The sequence below is a fragment of the Neurospora tetraspora genome, assembly GCF_033439725.1.
Source record: "Neurospora tetraspora strain CBS 560.94 chromosome Unknown B0H65scaffold_6, whole genome shotgun sequence".
Classification (NCBI taxonomy): Eukaryota; Fungi; Ascomycota; class Sordariomycetes; order Sordariales; family Sordariaceae; genus Neurospora; species Neurospora tetraspora.
Window position 1 is genome coordinate 2,345,158 of NW_026944388.1, and position 18,571 is coordinate 2,363,728.

The 18,571-nt window shown below is 46.5% G+C and overlaps 3 protein-coding genes across 3 annotated transcripts; all 3 read left to right on the forward strand.

Annotated features, from left to right (window-relative positions):
- Positions 1 to 150: 150 nt before the first annotated feature.
- On the forward strand, positions 151 to 6,786 carry B0H65DRAFT_264903 (uncharacterized protein). The gene is made up of 4 exons (XM_062822675.1): positions 151 to 336; positions 408 to 430; positions 534 to 5,192; positions 5,259 to 6,786. The coding sequence occupies exons 1-4, from the start codon at positions 277 to 279 to the stop codon at positions 6,469 to 6,471; spliced, it is 5,955 nt and encodes a 1,984-aa protein (XP_062679554.1). The 5' UTR covers positions 151 to 276; the 3' UTR covers positions 6,472 to 6,786.
- Positions 6,787 to 8,011, forward strand: B0H65DRAFT_264909 (uncharacterized protein). Its single transcript, XM_062822676.1, has 2 exons — positions 6,787 to 7,198; positions 7,292 to 8,011. Exons 1-2 carry the CDS (start codon positions 7,102 to 7,104, stop codon positions 7,843 to 7,845), a joined length of 651 nt encoding a protein of 216 aa, XP_062679555.1. The 5' UTR covers positions 6,787 to 7,101; the 3' UTR covers positions 7,846 to 8,011.
- A 3,262-nt stretch (positions 8,012 to 11,273) lies between these two features.
- On the forward strand, positions 11,274 to 13,073 carry B0H65DRAFT_473004 (uncharacterized protein). Its single transcript, XM_062827172.1, has one exon. It carries the CDS (start codon positions 11,281 to 11,283, stop codon positions 12,901 to 12,903), a length of 1,623 nt encoding a protein of 540 aa, XP_062679556.1. The 5' UTR covers positions 11,274 to 11,280; the 3' UTR covers positions 12,904 to 13,073.
- The last annotated feature ends 5,498 nt before the right edge of the window (positions 13,074 to 18,571 follow it).

Genomic DNA, 18,571 nt, shown 5'->3' on the forward strand with positions numbered 1-18,571 from the left:
AAGCCCGACTGCCCTGCATCTGACATTCTCCATCTTGGATTTCCCCCTCTCTCTGTCAACTCGACTTGGTTGTCCAGTCCTCGCTTCAGGTTCCGACCTCTCCCCTAGAGGTACACCGGTCAATCGCAATCGCTCGCTCGCTACCATATCTTTCGCTATACTAGATACACTTGCCACTCGTTTGGGCGCTCGAGCGCGACCACCAACATACCAGCGACTCATCCCATACCACCGAGCGCGATCGCAAGGAACCTGTGAAATACACATTGGCCCAACATGGCCGCGGTTACCCCCGACCTGCAGGCGAAGCTGGACGAGCTACAGAGGGAGCTGGAGGTGTGTTGCTACTACAAGATACCTTGGACCGTGTTTAAAAAGACGCTGACCAACTTGCGCCTTGACTGTAGGAGGGTGATATCACAGAAAAAGGGTACGCGCGACACCTCCGTTTCCTCTTGGCACACCGGCCGCAGATCAACCGGCTATCCGTCTTTTACCAATGGCTGACTTTGATACCCTTCTTCTCTCTCCAGGTACCACAAGCGACGGACACAACTGCTTTCTCAGTATGGCCCTGCTGCTCCCGCAGACTCCCAGCCAGCAGGAGCCCCAACCGGAGGCCTTCGGCTCCATTCCCCCGACAACACGTCTCATGCGTCCAACGACCGCCAGCGCGTCATCTCGGGTGCCGCCCTGAGCAGCGCCTCGCTCAACTTCCAGCCCTCCCGAGACTCGGTCGCCTTTTCCGAACATCGAGACTCCATGGCCTTTCCTGACCACCGGGAATCCATGGCCTTCTCTGACCACCGGGAATCTATGGCCTTCTCCGACTACCGCCCTCAGTCCACCTACTCCTTCCAAGAGACTCATCCGGCCGCTTTGCTCGCGCCCGGTGGCCCTATGGCTGAGCACCGCCCGGCTGTACGACAACACGACTCCCTCTTCCTCTTCCCTGCCCCCAACGATGCCTCTACAAGGTCGGGAACCATGGTGACAGGAGACTATGCCTTCAACCCCGAACAACACAGCGACTACGCCGAGCCACCACCACCGCAGCAGAACCCCTATGACGGCAGGACCAACACTTTGTTGAATTCACAGGCATACTTTTCCGACTTTGCCGGCCAGCAAGCCCAGGAGCAGCAATTCCAGGGTGATTATGGTGGCCCTCACAGATACTCCTCCAGTGATGCCTTTTCGCCCACCGCTGCTGTTGCGCCCCCTATGCTCGCCACAAACGATTTCCTGCCCCCCGGCGCGCTCCAATTCCAGAAAGCCCTCGAGCCGCGTGAAGTCCCGTTTGCGATATACGACCCGCACGACTCCCGCAAGGAAATGTCTACCTTTGACAATATTGCTGTCGTCCTCCGCCACCGAGGTCGTAACCTTCCCAATCGCCGAGCGTATTGGGTCTTGGACGCCAAGGGCAAGGAGATCGCATCCATCACTTGGGATAAGCTTGCCTCGAGGGCCGAGAAGGTCGCTCAAGTGATTCGTGACAAGAGCTCCCTTTACCGCGGCGACCGCGTTGCTCTTATCTACCGTGATGCGGAAATCATTGACTTTGCCATTGCCCTCTTGGGCTGCTTTATTGCCGGCGTTGTCGCCGTACCCATCAACGAGCTCCAGGACTATCAAAAGTTGAACGTCATACTGACTTCCACACAGGCGCATTTGGCCTTGACTACTGATAATAACCTCAAAGCGTTCCAGCGTGACATTACAACCCAAAAGCTAACTTGGCCAAAGGGCGTTGAGTGGTGGAAGACAAACGAGTTTGGCAGTTATAGCCAGAAGAAAAAGGACGAATTGCCCCCTTTATCGGTTCCAGATTTGGCCTACATCGAATTCTCCCGCGCCCCAACGGGTGATCTTAGGGGTGTTGTGCTCAGCCACCGTACCATCATGCACCAGATGGCCTGCCTGAGCGCCATAGTTACCACCGCGCCCGGCTCCAAGCCTGGCGACACGTTTAATACGACTTTGCGCGATACAAATGGCCATCTAGTGAGTCGTGCTGCTACCAAAAGCGAAACCTTACTTTCATATCTGGATCCCCGTCAAGGCGTCGGCATGATCTGGGGAGTCTTGTTTGCCGTGTACGGAGGGCACACCACCATTTGGCTCGAAAACAAGGCGGTCGAGGTACCCGGTCTTTACGCCTACCTCATTACCAAATACAGTCCAACGTTAATGATTGCCGATTATCCTGGACTCAAACGAGCGGCATATGACTATCAGGTCGACCCTATGGCAACACGAAACTATAAAAAGGGCATGGAGCCCAACTTTTCGTCTGTCAAGTTGTGCCTGATCGACACTTTGATCGTCGACGGCGAGTTCAATGAGCTTCTTGCCGACCGTTGGTTCAAACCATTGCGGAACCCTCGAGCACGAGAGGTTGTTGCGCCAATGCTGTGCCTCCCGGAGCACGGAGGCATGATCATCAGCGTCCGGGACTGGGTGGGCGGCGAGGAGAATATGAAATGTCCGCTTAAACTGGAAATTGGGTCGGATACGGAGTCAGAGGGCGAAAAACTAAAGGATCCCGAAGAGGACAAGCCTACTACATCTAACGGTTACGGAAGTCTACTGGGTGGGACGACGGTAAACGCAGCAGAAGAACAACGCGCAAAGAACGAACTGAGTGAAGTCCTGCTCGACAGAGAAGCATTAAAAACCAATGACGTGGTGGTTGTGGCCATGGGCGCAGATGTTAGCAAGAAGGCTAGCAGCGAACCAGGGACGGTTCGCGTTGGCGCATTTGGCTACCCTATTCCCGACGCCTCCCTTGCCATCGTCGACCCGGAGACCGGCCTCCTCGCTTCGCCGCATACCGTGGGAGAGATCTGGGTTGATTCTCCCTCGCTGTCGGGTGGGTTCTGGGCGCTGCCAAAGCACACCGAACAGATCTTCCATGCTCGGCCTTTCACATTCGAACCTGGTTCGACCCTTCCAACCCCGACTGAGCTGGAGTACCTCCGAACTGGTCTGTTAGGTACCGTTATAGAAGGCAAAGTTTTCGTCCTGGGCCTCTACGAGGATCGTATCCGGCAAAAGGTCGAATGGGTTGAGCACGGCACCGAGGTGGCCGAGTATCGGTATTTCTTTGTGCAGCACATTGTTGTTAGCATCATGAAGAACGTACCCAAGATCTTTGATTGCTCTGCCTTTGACGTGTTTGTCAACGAGGAACATCTACCTGCTGTGGTACTGGAATCTCAAGCTGCCTCTACAGCTCCGGCTACCAGTGGAGGGCCGCCTCAGCAGTTGGACACGGCTCTCCTGGACTTTCTGGCTGAAAGGTGCATGGATGTGCTGATGCAAGAACATCACCTTCGTGTGTACTGTGTCATGATCACTGCACCGAATGCTCTGCCACGAGTGATGAAAAATGGCCGCAAGGAGATTGGCAACATGCTTTGCAGAAGGGAGTTTGACCAGGGCAACCTTCCCTGTGTCCATGTCAAGTTTGCCGTTGAGCATGCTGTGCTGAACTTGCCCATCGGCGTCGACCCAATCGGCGGCATCTGGTCTCCTGTGGCTTCCGAGTCCCGAGCCCAGATTCTTGCCCCTGCCGATAAACAGTACTCGGGCATCGACCGGAGAGAGGTGGTTATTGACGATAGAACGTCGACCCCCCTTAACAACTTCTCCAGCATCACGGACCTGATTCAATGGCGAGTGGCGAGGCAGCCTGAAGAATTGGCTTACTGCACCATTGATGGTCGTGGCAAGGAAGGCAAGGGGATCACCTGGAAGAAGTTCGACACAAAGGTAGCAGCAGTTGCTGTGTACCTGAGGAACAAGGTCAAGATCAAGGCAGGTGACCATGTCGTTCTTATGTATACCCATTCCGAGGAGTTCGTCTTTGCCGTCCACGCCTGCATCAACCTTGGTGCCATTATCATTCCCGTTGCGCCGATGGATCAGAATCGCCTGTCCGAGGATGTTCCTGCCTTCCTCCACCTCGTCGCGGACTACAGCGTCAAGGCTGTCTTGGTTAATCAGGAGGTGGACCACTTGCTCAAGACGAAGCCTGTTGCACAGCACATCAAGCAGTCGGCTCAGTTCTTGAAGGTCCTGGTTCCGAACGTCTACAACACCAGCAAACCGTCGAAGCAGAACAATGGTCTACGCGATCTAGGCATTACAGTTGACCCCGCATGGGTCCAGTCCGGCTATCCCGTAGTGATTTGGACATACTGGACACCCGATCAGCGACGCCTGGCGGTCCAGCTCAGCCATGACACCATCCTGGGTATGTGCAAGGTACAGAAGGAGACATGCCAGATGTCCAGCTCGCGACCTGTCCTGGGCTGCGTGCGTAGTACCACGGGCTTAGGCTTCATCCACACCTGTCTCATGGGCATTTACATCGGCACGCCTACCTACCTGCTCTCCCCCGTCGACTTTGCCCAGAACCCGCTCTCGCTCTTCCTCATCCTCTCGCGGTACAAGATCAAAGACACCTACGCCACCCCGCAGATGCTTGACCACGCCATGAGCATGATTCCCGGCAAGGGCTTTACCCTGCACGAGCTCAAAAACATGATGATCTCGTGTGAAGCCCGCCCTCGCGTTGACCTCTTTACCAGGGTTCGTCTTCACTTCGACGCTACCGGCCTAGATCGCACTGCCATCAACACCGTCTACTCGCACGTTCTGAACCCCATGATTGCTTCTCGGTCGTACATGTGCGTCGAGCCGATCGAACTTCACCTGGATCCCAAGGCCCTGCGGCAAGGTCTCATTTACCCGACGGACCCGCTACGGGATCCCAAGGCTCTGGTTATCCAGGACAGCGGCATGGTGCCGGTTTCGACACAGATTGCTATTGTCAACCCGGAGAGCAGGATGCTGTGCAGTGATGGCGAGTATGGTGAGATTTGGGTGGACTCGGAGGGTTGCGTCAAGTCGTTTTATGGCTCCAAGGACCAGTTTGACGTGGAAAGGTTCAACGGACGCACAGTCGAGGATCCCAGCATTCGCTATGTGAGGACGGGCGATCTTGGGTTCTTGCATAATGTTAGCAAGCCCATTGGACCTGGCGGTGCGTTGGTGGACATGCAAGTTTTGTTCGTGCTGGGAAGCATTGGTGAGACATTTGAGATCAATGGGTTGAGTCACTTCCCGATGGACATTGAGGCTTCTGTTGAGAGGTGTCATAGGGTTATCGTGCCGGGTGGTTGGTAAGTTTTAATTACACTCCGAATCCAGCGTTGTGATGGAAAATACTAACAGAAATAATGTAACAGCGCGGTCTTCCAGGCAGGCGGACTTGTGGTGGTCCTAGTTGAAGTAGCCCGCAAAGCCTACCTTGCCTCCATCGTCCCAGTCATCGTCAACGCCATCCTCAATGAGCACCAAATCATTGCCGACATTGTCGCATTTGTTAACAAGGGTGACTTCCCGCGCTCACGTCTGGGTGAAAAGCAACGCGGTAAGATCCTTGCGGGCTGGGTGAGTCGCAAGATGCGCACCATTGCCCAGTTCGCCATCAAGGACATGGATAGCGCCACCGCTGCCGGCCTTCCAGGCACGTCTGCCGGCGAGCAATCAAGCGGCGGTCACCACGCCGGCAGTATGTCAAATATACCAGAGAGTGCCCACCGCGCCAGTATGGCACTCAGCCACCGCAGCTCGGGCGGGCAACAGCAATCTCAGGGTGCCGGATCCAGTAGCTTGCGGAACGTCGAGCCCGCGCCTCAGATCCTTGAGCAGAGGGAGGCCGAGCAACAAGCCCAAGTGTTGGAAGACATGGCGAGCCTCAGCATCCAAAGCCAACAGCAATTCCACAACCAACAACAGCAGCAAATGCCAGTGCAGGATGGCAGGCGAGGATCTATTGCCTACTCCAACCGCAGCGGCCAGTACGGCGGCTACCAAGGCTACGGCGACGCAGACCAGACGCCCACGCGACAACGCGTCAGCTCCATGTACTACCAGCAACAACAACAACCCCCGCCGTCGTCGCACGGGTACGAGTTGCCTGATTTCGATCGCTTCGGCGACAGCGAACACAGTGAACTCCCGACTCCAGTTTATGATCAGGGGTATAATCAACGGGGTTACGGTAACCAGTGTGGCTATAACATTTACCAAGGGCACCAAGGATACCCGCCCCAGGTTCAACAACAACAACAATATTTACAACAACCCCAACAACAGCAGTATCAACAACAAGAACAACCAACCACAAGCGGCGCCCCGCAAATCCACCTTCCCGCAGTCGACGGCCGTGAACAACTAACCGATTGGGGCGCTGATTTCTCCTCTGGACACGACATCAACGACGGAGGAGTAGAAGGCAGACAAGGACAGAGGGGAGGGTTTAGGGTTGTCAATGCTGATCCCATCACTAGCGATGATGATGATGATGGACCTGGGAGTGGGGATGAGAGTTGGAAGAGGGATGCGTATGCTTCGATGAATTTGGCGGGGACTTTGGATGGGGGGAGTGGGAAGTGAGAGAGGTCTGATGTGGTGTTGTGTGACGTTGGAAAGATGAAGAAGGTTATATAAAGAAGAAGATTTTTGTTGGGCGTTCGGTCTGGATTTTGAGCCTGTTTGTTTGGTCTATGTACAAGATTCCCATTGTTTGGATATTGTGTGTTTGGATGTCTGTTCTTAGGAAGAAGATAAACAGAAGGAGGTTATTGCTGTCGGTCGTTCGTGATTCCTTTCTTGCTGTTACCGACCGGCCTGCCGAGTCGGGACCGACTGATAGTCTCTCGCCCCACTGCTACTTACTCGCAGCCCGGCCAGGCACGTACGAGGGGGGGGTCTTGTTTTTGAAGAAAGGTTGACCTATGCAAAGTAAAAACGGAAGGTGCCAGACGGCCCAGGAAGGAAGTCATCGCCAACTTAAGGAAGCTACAACGATCATGACTGGAAGGAACTCCAGCTCAACGCCAGACTTGAACCAGGGAGGGGGACGAAGGGCCTGTATATATCACGCGCCTCCCCTGTCCCTTGCCTGCCCGGTTTCTTTTCCTTTCCTCTCGGAATCAGTCGCTTTTCCATATCTTTGGCATTTTCTGGTCTTTTCCCTTACTCCTCTCGGATGCACATCATCTTCATCTTGACACTAGGTATTCAATGTCGCGTATCTGCCATCGTTCATCGGAAAATATCTGCACCGCCCAGGTGCAGATGTGTTCTGAAAAGATCACGTTGATAATGTGCTTGGTACGAGGTACGTTACATAACATTTACTCATCTCATCGCAACGAAACCTTGCCGAACTTCAGCATCGCCTTCCACTCTAATTAATAGGCACACATCACAGATACACCGAACCATCACGATACTCCATTCCGTCTTTTACCCAAAGTAAGTCCCTTATCAATTATCGACATCTCTCTACAGTCAGGCTGTGCAGCGGGACGGTATTGTCCCTCGAATGCGCCGCTCACTTACTCACAGGCACGTATCGGTACGACGTACGAAGAAGGCACAGCAGTCCAGCTTACATACCTACAGCACAGTACCTTTCTTGATCCAGCTATTGCTCGCACGTCGTTGTCGTTGATTGCTTGCGCCCACGTGTTCGTAAGATCGAGTCCAGACCGCGACCCAAAAGATACCAAAGAGGACAAAAGTCGAATCGTGATCGACTCACCTAGCCCAGCCCAGCCCAGCCCGAACCGCCCCCACGATGATATAACCGCCCGCGATCCATCGCTCGGCTCGGGTGTTGGTTCGCTTTGGATTTCCTTGGTTCCGTGTGCGCGCGTGCTGACTGCGGACCGTAAAGTGAGGGGAAACACGTTCCTCCTTCGCCAGCAGAGGATATCATATACCCTTCCCAGAGTGGGAGATCATCCCAAATCAATCAAATAAATGTATGCATGTGTTCGAACTAACTTCGCCCGTAGGTACCGGTCCTGCATGCTGCGAACACCTATCTCAGGATAGTTAGGTGGCTTGCTGGCTCGGTTGGTCAGGTAGGGTGGTATTGGATGGATTTGGTGCTTGGTGGTGATGGTGCCTGTGCCTTGCGCCTTTCTTTTTCTCCCAAGAAATTGGAAGGGAGAGGGGGAACGGTTCCCCTTCTGTCTGCTGAAGTTTGTCGCGCATCTTGGTTCTTCCCCGTTCGCTCTCTTTGCTTTCTCAATTTTCTCGGAGATTTTTGGTGTGTTTTTGTTTGAACTTGGCGTTTGTCTGACATTGTTTACGCGCACGCGCGCAATCTTGTCGAAGCGCTCAACGCCTTTGACGCTTTGTACGATTTACACACGGCGAGATGACCAACAGCTACTGGACGAATGAATGAATGATCGATAACACAAAGCAACGCGATCCGGCTGAGAGAGAAACGCCACCAACGATGAGTTTGCGACCAACGGATTTTGGACTCCTGATGGCACGATAATGGATGCTCTAGCCAAGGAGTGATAACTTCAACGACAACACTACACCACTGGCTCACAACAAACTGGATCCACGTCGCACGCTCGCTTCGGATCATCATTATCATCTCACTACTACGTACCCAACTCCCCGAAACCCATTACCAACCCTAAAACAACACCGACCAAGATGGACTTCATACCACCACCCTCAAACCATCACTCAACCCAAGTGCCTTCACCGGATCCATTCTCACCATCTCCTCCGACCCGTTCTCCCCGATCTCCCCTCTAGGCCCCCATCCCCCACCCTCCTTCTCCCGCTTCACCCCCCTTGGCTGTCCCTCCCCCTCCCTCCCCTTTCTCTCAGAACTTCAAATCCCGTACCTCGTCACTACTCCCTACACCTTCGGCACCAACTTTTGGAATTTTCCACGCTCCCACGGCTATGGAGAGCAGTGGTCCTCACTGCCGGTGAAGAAGCTGGCGGGGTTGGCGCAGGTGTGGCTATGGTTTGGGGTTTTGTCGGAGTTTTTGGGAGGGAGTGTGAGGAGTGGGGAGTTTAGGAGACGGGTGGTGAGGGAGATTGGACTTGATGCAAGGTATGGAGGAGCGGGGTGGGGGGAGTTAGAAGGGGACGTGGGCGGTGATAGAATCCGGTGTGAGAGTGGCTATGAGAATCGAGCGGGAGAGGGAGATGGGGACGACGGGGATGAGGTACGGTATGCAGAGAGCAGGATATGTGGTGAGGCGGACGTCGAAAGGATAGCGGGGATTGGGGATGGCGATGCTGGGTGGGATGGAGGGGGGACGGCGCTCGAAGGGGAAGGGACGATGGTGGAAATTGGAGTAGATTCCTCGCTTGTAGGAATCCTGGAAGAGGTCCAGAAAGAAGAGGGCGAAGAAGACGAAGAGCAATACGTCGTAAACGGGAAGAAAGTGTTGGAGTTGCTGGACGATTGGATCGGCGTTCGGCTTGGGCTTGGGCTTGGGCTGGGGTTGGGGCACGGTTCGAGTACAACAACTTTACTTGTAAGGCCTAATCGACATCGACTTATAAGGGCACAAAGAAGAAGGAGAAGCGCGATGATAATAAGTAAGAAACGATTCCTCAGCAAAAAAGAAGCATTTTCCAAGCGACAATTCCTCAGTCAAATATTCGCCCCAGCAGAAGATCTAAAGCAACTCTCAAAAAGCCACATTCATCCATTACCAGCGGTGCTGCTATCAGTGAAAGTGCTTTACTGCACGCTTAATAGACTTCTTAGACAGCTTTATCCAGCGTTAAAATTGGATGGTGGTGGTGGATTAAGCAGGCCGATACTTTCGACGCTTTCAGAAAATGAGATAGATGGGCCATCTCCGAGTGCACAAGTACTACTCAATTTTTTGCAGCTGGAGCGCAGATAGTGTCCGTATTATTTGCAGAAGATGGCTATAAAGAACGACTACGCAGCGCTCTATTATTGCAGTCGATTCAGTCAAAGAATCCCAGCCGGAACTGAGCATAAAGATTGCTCCAAAAGCAAATCCGTAGTGACTAGTGATGAAGCGCAAGGCCATATGTCGAAACACGTTCGAAACCGTTGTCAGTGTCGCGCCATCTCACCTAACCAACAGAAGATCAAAGAAATTTTGCTTTCAAGCGGGATACCAATATTGCAAGTGAAGAGCGAGCTGAAACGAAGATTAAAGATTAGAGTCAAAAAGTTGGATTCGAAGATGCAGTTTGTGATTTTGTCGCACGCCGGGGCCAGGGCCGAGACTAATAACATAATGCACGAATGCCGACTTCGCCAAATTCGGGGGTATCTTGATGGAAATTCCGGGACGAAATCGCAATCCGGACGAAGAACCGGGGAGTACACCGCCTTGGGAGGAAATAATGGACGGCGACGGCCGCGAAGGACACAGACGACACAACTTTTGGCTTGACACGCTTTGTATACCGACAACGCTCGACGGGGGGAACTTCGATGAAGCGAGGGCAGAGGCAGTCAACAAGGTGCTGGCAGTATACGCTCTCGCGGAGAAAGTCCTGGTCTTGGATCCAGTCCTAGAGCGCACATCATTGGAACACACGCCACTATGCGAAAGGTTGGCGATGCTGGCCGTCAGTCCGTGGATGGACAGCATGTCAGCATTACAAGCGACCATGCTAGGACAAAGATGGGAAGTCCAATGTGCAGATGGGACCTTCAATCCCTTTAGCCCGCCAGAGGCACTGACTGACATGGAAGGTCGTGAAGGAAGATGGGCTAGAAACAGTACCAAGTGGTTACCGAAAACAATCACGAGCGAGAATATTTCAGCTTCTCCTGAAGAAAATGCTGGCATGCTCATGTCCAACAGCCTAGCCCAGCAATTCCAACAAACACTCAGCCAACGGTTCAGTAACTCTGACCGCAGTACAACAACAAACACCAGCGACTCTTTAATCACCATTTGGAACCATCTCGCTGACTCTCTTTCAACGGAACCAAACGATGCCATAACCACTCTCTCCTCCCTTCTCTCCTTCAACACACAACCCCTTTTACGTATATCGACTCCTTCCGAGCGACTATCGGCCATTCTTTCGAGTCTCAACGCTATTCCGCTGTCCCTCTTCTTCAACCCTCAACTGCCTCGTCAGAGACCATTGGCGAATCACCGCAACAGGTGGATGCCCAGCTGCGTTCCTTCGGGTCAGGAAGAGAGGCTAATACCGCTGCCATCGGAGACGGACATCCGGGTGGGTGGAGATGGGGAATTATACCTTTCCAACACAAGAGCGAGCAGAAAAGAAGTGGAAATGCTGGTTTGCATTGACATGCCAAAGGATAGTACAGATGTGGCGGGATGGGGAACGATCAAAGTGAGGAACGCAGAAGACGGGAGGGTTTGGGAGGTCAATGTGTTTAGGGAGGACTGGGAAAAGGACGAAATGGCAACCGACGAGTTAGGAGTGTTTTGCCTTGCGTTTCTCCGCCGTGATGAAGGAGAAACAGCTGAAGCAGGTGAAGGCGCGCTGTTTCGGGTGCGGAAGGTGAATACCAACAACAACAGGAGTGGAGGGAAGGGAAGGTATAGCGATGGCTATGGCTACAACAAGGATTCTCTATACGACGACGGCTCATTTGAATCGGGCGGTGTCTCTCCGGAGGGGGCGCACGTCTCCATGTCCTTCCCCGACATGCAGCAGCAGATCAACAAACTGATGCCAGACGCCGAAGACTTGCGCCTTGCCCTTGCAAGCTATCATGTCGAGGGAACCATACAAACAGTCTACGACTGCCCTGTCACGCTCACGCCATCTCACGAGAACGACGCCGAAGTAGACGCCGAGCTCCTCGATCCATCAAATCTGGACAGCACCACACCGCAGCCCCCGCTACTAACAGCCATCCCCTTACCACTATCCTGGCAAATGCTCATCGAGAGAGAACCACCACCTCCCTCATCAGGACCCGGTCATCAGACACTCGCCACCCGCCCTCCTCTCGCTGATGTTACTCTCCCCCCAACACTAACGACACACTTCCTCTTGACAGCCCTAGACGGCCTCCTCGCTTCAGGCTGCGTCGGCTTCACCCTCGGAATCCTAGGAACTTCGTTCCCCTTCTTACCCATGATCGCCAACGCCGCGTTGATTGGAAAACTCGGATTACACTGCGTTTTCGTCATTTGCATGTTCTGGATTGACGCTTTTACCGATGACGACGACGACGAGGTTGACGAATCAAGCCGTGGAAGGCGCTGGGCAAACAGATGGAAAAAAGGCACCGATGCCCAAAAAGGCGGGATATGGCAAGCCACCAACGGTCAACTACATGGTCTGAACCTCAGCATTGGAGGAGCAATCTGGGATGTTTTGCATATCGCCATGGTGGTTTTGTACACGGTCGCCTTGGTCCTGCCAATTGATGGACGCAAGAGAAGGCCGCGGGACTTGGACAAGGCGCTCATCGGATGGAGTGTTCTGGGCCATTTGTTTAGCATGATGGTCAAGCTGGTGGTGAGGGAGTACGTCTTGGGTCCGCTGTTATTGGACAGGTATCTGGCGAGTTTCGAGGACGACTCTGCTACAGCCCATAGTCAGCCCCGTCAGTCGTTCCAGTGGAATGAAAAGGGGGCGTTGATGGTTGAGGTAAGGCAGGTCTCGGAGGTATCGCATGTCCAGAATGGGAGTGAAAATGGATATGACGTGAGGGATCACCTTCCATCTCACGGACATAGACAAGGACAAGGACAAGGACAGGAAGAGGATGACTTGATGGTTTATGAGGAATGGGATCGTGCGAGAGGTCAGGAACGGCCACGGAAGAAGGAACATGAAGGCAACGACGACGGACAGGAGAAAAGCAGTCGCCGGCGTAACCGGTTGTTTGGAGGGATGTTGAGGAGGAGTAAAGCTTTGAGATGGAAGTCGACGAAGAGACAATCTCCGCCGTCGGAAGATAGTGACAATATCAGTAACGTGGCGGTGGTGGGACAAGGGGATGATGATCAGCATGATGCGAATTGGGGGCATTCGGAGGTTTGTTTACTTGCGGAGTTGGAGGGGTGAGGATGGGTTGCTCCGCGCAAGATGGTATGGTAGATAACTGTGTCTCTAGAGATACTTGAGAAGTAAGGAGTCATTGAACTCGTCAATGTGAAATCGTGAAGATGAGTTGTCGCCAAAATGAAACAGACATCTGCTGGGGTGAAATGTGCTGGAGGGAAACAGCTGTGAGGTGGCGGGCAGTGCATCAAGGGTACCTGGGAGTACACACTGTCTCAGGCTACAGCCACACGATTCTAGGTACCTGATAGGTCCCCTGATGCATGTACAGTCCGTCCCACAAATAAACGCCCAGTTTTGAAAAACCCCGCACTTTCCCCTCATTTTCAATCTTCAATATTTTCACTATCTTTCATTCAAATGGCGATAATTTTATCATTCCCAATCAAAAAGGCAAAATTCAAACACTCAACTCCTCATTAGAGAAACCATATTATAATACAATACTCTAATAGTATTAGTATAGCTATAGTAACAATTTATGAAGGAGTAACGCTAAAGTATATCCGAAGCGTCGTAAAACGCTTTAAACTCTAAAATTGGAGTATCTCTAAACTTGGCCGTAGACGACTACCTACATTAAACAAGAGGGATAAAAGAACTATTTTATACGAGGTTACTAAAAATCCCTTCATTTAGATTGAAAGTTTGCGAAAAAAGGTATACCCTTACGTCGGACAGATTTATTTTTCTAACTACCTTAAAAAATTAGATATTAAATACTACTTCGCCGTTATACAACTATATTTTTCTAATAAAATTACCAACTCTCAATATTCTTAAGCTTTAAAGTACAAGGATAAAGATATTTTATTTTAAAAGACCGTTCTTTTTACTAATAAATCTTCTATCGAAAGAGGGCGAAGTAAAAAAAGGGCTTAGGTTTTCCGCCCCCTTAATTAACAATACCCCTTTTTGATTTCTCATTTTCTCCGTGGAAAATTAACGGATTTAATTCTTTCAAAGTTCCTCTACTATAAATCCTTAATTCGTTCAAGCCCAGTATAAATCTAACTATTATTTATTAGGATCGTAGAGGAAAGTAGGTTAAAGTGCCTACGGATAGCGTAAATACGTAGGGGACGTTAAGGTAGGGGGAAGACTAAAAATATATTAATAATTAACCCCAATAACTTTAGAAGCGAATTCGACCGGCTATTTATATCGTTGTAAACTCTATTCTATAATAGTTGAGTCCGCAACAACTCCGAACCGTTCCGACGCTATACTATAGCACTACATTATACGGATATCGGCGCTCTTCGGTATTAGTACGGGTCCAATGCTTAATAAGGCCCTAACGATTTAATATAACCCTCCCTCCCCTAAATTTCTATTTTAGAAACCTATAAATACCCTCCGTCGGTAGCCTCCCTACCGGTATTCTTCTCTGCTATTCTTCTGTAATCTACTTCTTTAACCGAATATACTATCGCCAAAACGCCGCCCTCTCCATTTCTTCTTACCTCCCTACCGGTACTAGCTCGTTGCCTAATACCTATTAATCCCATTTCTCCGCCGGCTTCGACCACCTTCTATTTACCGTCTATTATTTCCTTATCTTCTACCGGCCGCCGTCTTAAACTTAAATTAACTACCCTCCGTCTTATTATATTTTACTCCCCTATTACCGTTTTAACGCCTATTAACTATCTTTTTATCCTAAATTATCCTCTCCGCTGTGACGGCTGGTGCCGTCATAGGTTACATGGTTCGGGTGAAGGTTCTGGACTTGGCTCCGGCTGCCTCCCAGTTGGGGTATAAGAACCTCGCCTCTCCCATCAGCCTTCCCTTTTGGGATTTCTTTCCTCTTCAACTTCTTGTCTTTAGTCCAAGTTAGCGAAATGGTACAATCATCACACCGTCTAGCTACGCCGTGACATCCGCCTTTCTTCTATTCCCTTCTATTACCTTCCCTTATTACTTTTCTTATATTTTATTATTTAAAATTAATTTATTGAAAAGTTCTTTAATAGCGCCCGTACTTTTATACCTTAATTATTTACTCTGATTCTACCCTATTTTGTATTTTTAATTCTAATTATAAAAATCCTTCTTCTTTTTTACCTTCTCCTCCTCCTTTTCTTTTTCTTCTTTCCTTCGTACAAATTTATATATTTATTTATATTATTATTATAGCCGCCTTCCTAAACTCCGCCGACTGGTATACCCTTTACAATTTAACCTTCCTTATTAAGCCCGACTACCTTTAATTTTAATAAGCGCTTTTCCTTTCCGTCTTATATTTTTTATATTAATCGTTTAATAATACCATTTACGATTTGCCTTATATTATTTTTTTTAGGAAGTTGCGAACGCTATTATTAATCTACCCCCTAATGCTATCGGCGCCGTTATAGTTTTAGCTGTAAATTATTTCGTTTATACCTAATAAAGTCTATTAAATTCTTATTCCTTTTCTATTAGTATTAACGCTAATAAAATCATTCTTCTAAATAATAATATATATTTAACGTATCCCGAAATTCTAAATCGGCGCTTTTACAATTTCCCTCTAATCCTTTACAATTATATAGTTACGTTTTAAAAGAATATAATCGCTATTTATACGGGAGATATAAATAATATTATATTTACCCTTATTATTACCTTCTCCAATTCTATCAATATTTTAATAATTAGAATTTATATTCTTTACGAATACTTTTATATTTTTCCTTTAGTACCCTCCGAATTTTATAGCCACTATTTTAATAAGTAGATAAAGCGTTACAATTTTCGCTATCCTATTAATAGTCGCTCTACTAATTAGGTTGCCCCTATTATTATTCGTACTTTCGATAGCGAATAATTCGATATTATAATTTCTACTTTTTTAGTAATTCTCGCTATCCCTATAGGTATAGTCAGTCTAATAAATATTCTTTAAGCTATAAATTTAATATATATTAATATTCGCCGTTTATTACCCATCGAGGCGTTTCTTTAATCCTATGATAAAAATACGCTAATATTAGCGGCTAAAAATACGATAATAGACGAAAGTGAAATTTAAGTCTAAATTATTTATTAATAGGCGCGGCCGTCGCGCGCGAGAATTTAATTTTTGAAAAGATAGGTTCGATTCCTATATTAATATATAATTTGGATTCGGATTTAAAGATTAAATTAGGCAGTTATTATAATACTTAACCTTCTATTTTTATAGTTTTTTAATCTTACTTTATTAATAATATCGTCGTTTAGGGGGAGGAATATTAATTTAATAGATAGTCGATAATTAAATATTGGCGCGCTACTACGTTTCCCAGCTCGTTGTCCTCTATAGCTCTTTAATTAACTCTTCCTCCCTTTATCTACGCGCCGTCGCCCGCCTTCTTAATATAATTCCCTCAATTCTAATCTAATACATTATATATTATAATCGTCTAATATAATTCCCCTAGTTTTAGTCTAATATATTATACGTTATAATCGTCTAATATTCTATACGTTATAATCGCTTAATACTCTAAATACGTTTTAATTACTAATATTCTATAATTACCAATATATTACAGTCATTAAGTACTTTATCCTCCTTTTATTAACCCATTTAATTTACTCTTATTAACTTAACTACCGGGCCCCCCTTCGGCTTTCCTCTTCTATAACTCCCTTACTTCGTATTCCTTTAATAATTCCGGATAATTTAATTCCTTTTATAATACCGAATAAGTACAATAGTATTCTAGAAGGGTAAAATAGTAGGCTATTTTTTTATTATTAACGACCTTAGTAATTTAGAAAGGCTTTAAGAATTTATTTACTAATTTGATATTAGGTTTTCGTTATTTAATATTCTTCGTATTAAAGAGGATTTAATTGCCGACTTCGAATTCTTTAGGTTTGCGCAATTTATTATATTATTTTGTGTAACTTTTATTAAATTTTTTAAGCCTTTAGCGACAGCGGTTCGTCCTTTGATTGATTCCGTAATTTTTTTAATAACCGCCGTAAGGAATATATTTTTATAACCCCAATTTAAATTGGTTAAACTATATAAATAATAATTATAGAGTAATTTGGACAGTAATTTACTAATAATAGTATAAAAGTAATTATTATAAATCTATTCCGCTATTACTAATTTTCCAGCCTAGTCTACCTATTCTAAATTATAAAAGATCCGTAAATATAGTTCTAAACTCTAATTTTATCGCTCTATCTATCCGTCCGTTTACGGGTACTAAGTAGTATTTAAGCAGCGCCGAATATTTTAATAATTTATAATAGGTTTTTTAAAAATTATTTATAAAAAGGTTCCTTCTATCGGATATAATAGAATTTAGGAGTTTGAACGGCCGGAATATAATTTATTAAAATAAGTATACGAATTATTATACGGTAATTATTTTTTACGTTAGGATATAGAATACGAATTTAGTAAAATAGTTAATAATAATTAGAATAGCGTTGTAAATTCAATTAAATATAGGGTTGTGAAATTTAAGTAGGCCCGTAATAAAGTCGTAAAAAATATTTTACTACAGTACCGTTAGGATAGGTAGCGATATAAAGAACCCGTATAATTTATAATTCTAAAGTTTAATTTTCTAATATATTGAATATTAATAAACGTAATCTTCTACGTCGGCGGCGATAATAGGCTAGTAATAGTATTAATTAATTTTCTTAAGCGTTTTTTATTATTTTAGGTTTCCAGTTATAATATTATTATAGTAGGTATAAAGCAATTCCGATTGTATATTCTCCGGTATATAAATTTAGTAATAATAATATAATATTTTATCTTCTCTTATCTTTTAATTTTCTATTTTCTAACCTCTCCTTAATTCTTTTAATACTTTTTCTAATATAAATGGATTTAATTTCTACGCTTCTAATAAATATTAATTTAATAGAGGAAATTACTTACCTTCTTTTTATACCCTTGCGACTATTACGTACGCTCTTATATAATTAATAATAATATTATCCACCCCTTTTCCATAATTTATAGCAACCTTATTTATAAATTATATTTTATTCTTCGGTATCCCTTCATCCTTATTTAAACTCTTATATTCCCTAGATAATTCCTTATTTTTATTAATACTATATTTCTTATACTCCCCTTCTTAATTATTATCTTCCTAATCTAATTTTTAAACCGATTTATTTTTTCTACTATCCTTATACTATTTTCTCCTCTCTACCGCCGCCTTCTACGTTTCCCGATTGACTAATAGTACCTTTTTTATATTATCATTTAGTATAATTCTATTTTATATTGTTTTTTCCTTTTCTTCGCCCTATTTAATAACCCGTATTAAAAAATAATTTTCCTTAATTATTTTGATAATTTCGTATAATTATAGCTTTTATAATAACCCGTCCGCTAGATTAAACTTCTCCACCCGATATTTAATACCGAAATTATATATTACTAATTTTAATACTTATTGACTTTACTACGTATTAATCCTATCTTCATTTTTAAAATGTTAGAAATTTAAATAATCTGTAATAATAAAGAAAGGTTAAATAATATATAATAAATATTACTTCTATATTTTTAACGCGCTTATAATCACTAATAATTCGCCTTCGCTAATATTATAGTATATTTCCTCCGGAAACTTCTTATAAAAAAAGAATATAATAAAGTATTAACGCATTTTATATAATTACGTTAATACTACGCTAATTACGAAATTAAACGTATTTA

What these genes read in the sequence shown, in the direction of transcription:
- B0H65DRAFT_264903 (XM_062822675.1), top strand. Translation starts at nt 277, where the DNA reads ATGGCCGCGGTTACCCCCGACCTGCAGGCGAAGCTGGACGAGCTACAG. An exon ending in AGCTACAGAGGGAGCTGGAG is followed by an intron (nt 337 to 407) that starts GTGTGTTGCTAC and finishes CCTTGACTGTAG; the next exon opens with GAGGGTGATATCACAGAAAA. An exon ending in GTTATCGTGCCGGGTGGTTG is followed by an intron (nt 5,193 to 5,258) that starts GTAAGTTTTAAT and finishes ATAATGTAACAG; the next exon opens with CGCGGTCTTCCAGGCAGGCG.
- B0H65DRAFT_264909 (XM_062822676.1), top strand. Translation starts at nt 7,102, where the DNA reads ATGTCGCGTATCTGCCATCGTTCATCGGAAAATATCTGCACCGCCCAG. An exon ending in GATAATGTGCTTGGTACGAG is followed by an intron (nt 7,199 to 7,291) that starts GTACGTTACATA and finishes CACACATCACAG; the next exon opens with ATACACCGAACCATCACGAT.
- B0H65DRAFT_473004 (XM_062827172.1), top strand. Translation starts at nt 11,281, where the DNA reads ATGGCAACCGACGAGTTAGGAGTGTTTTGCCTTGCGTTTCTCCGCCGT.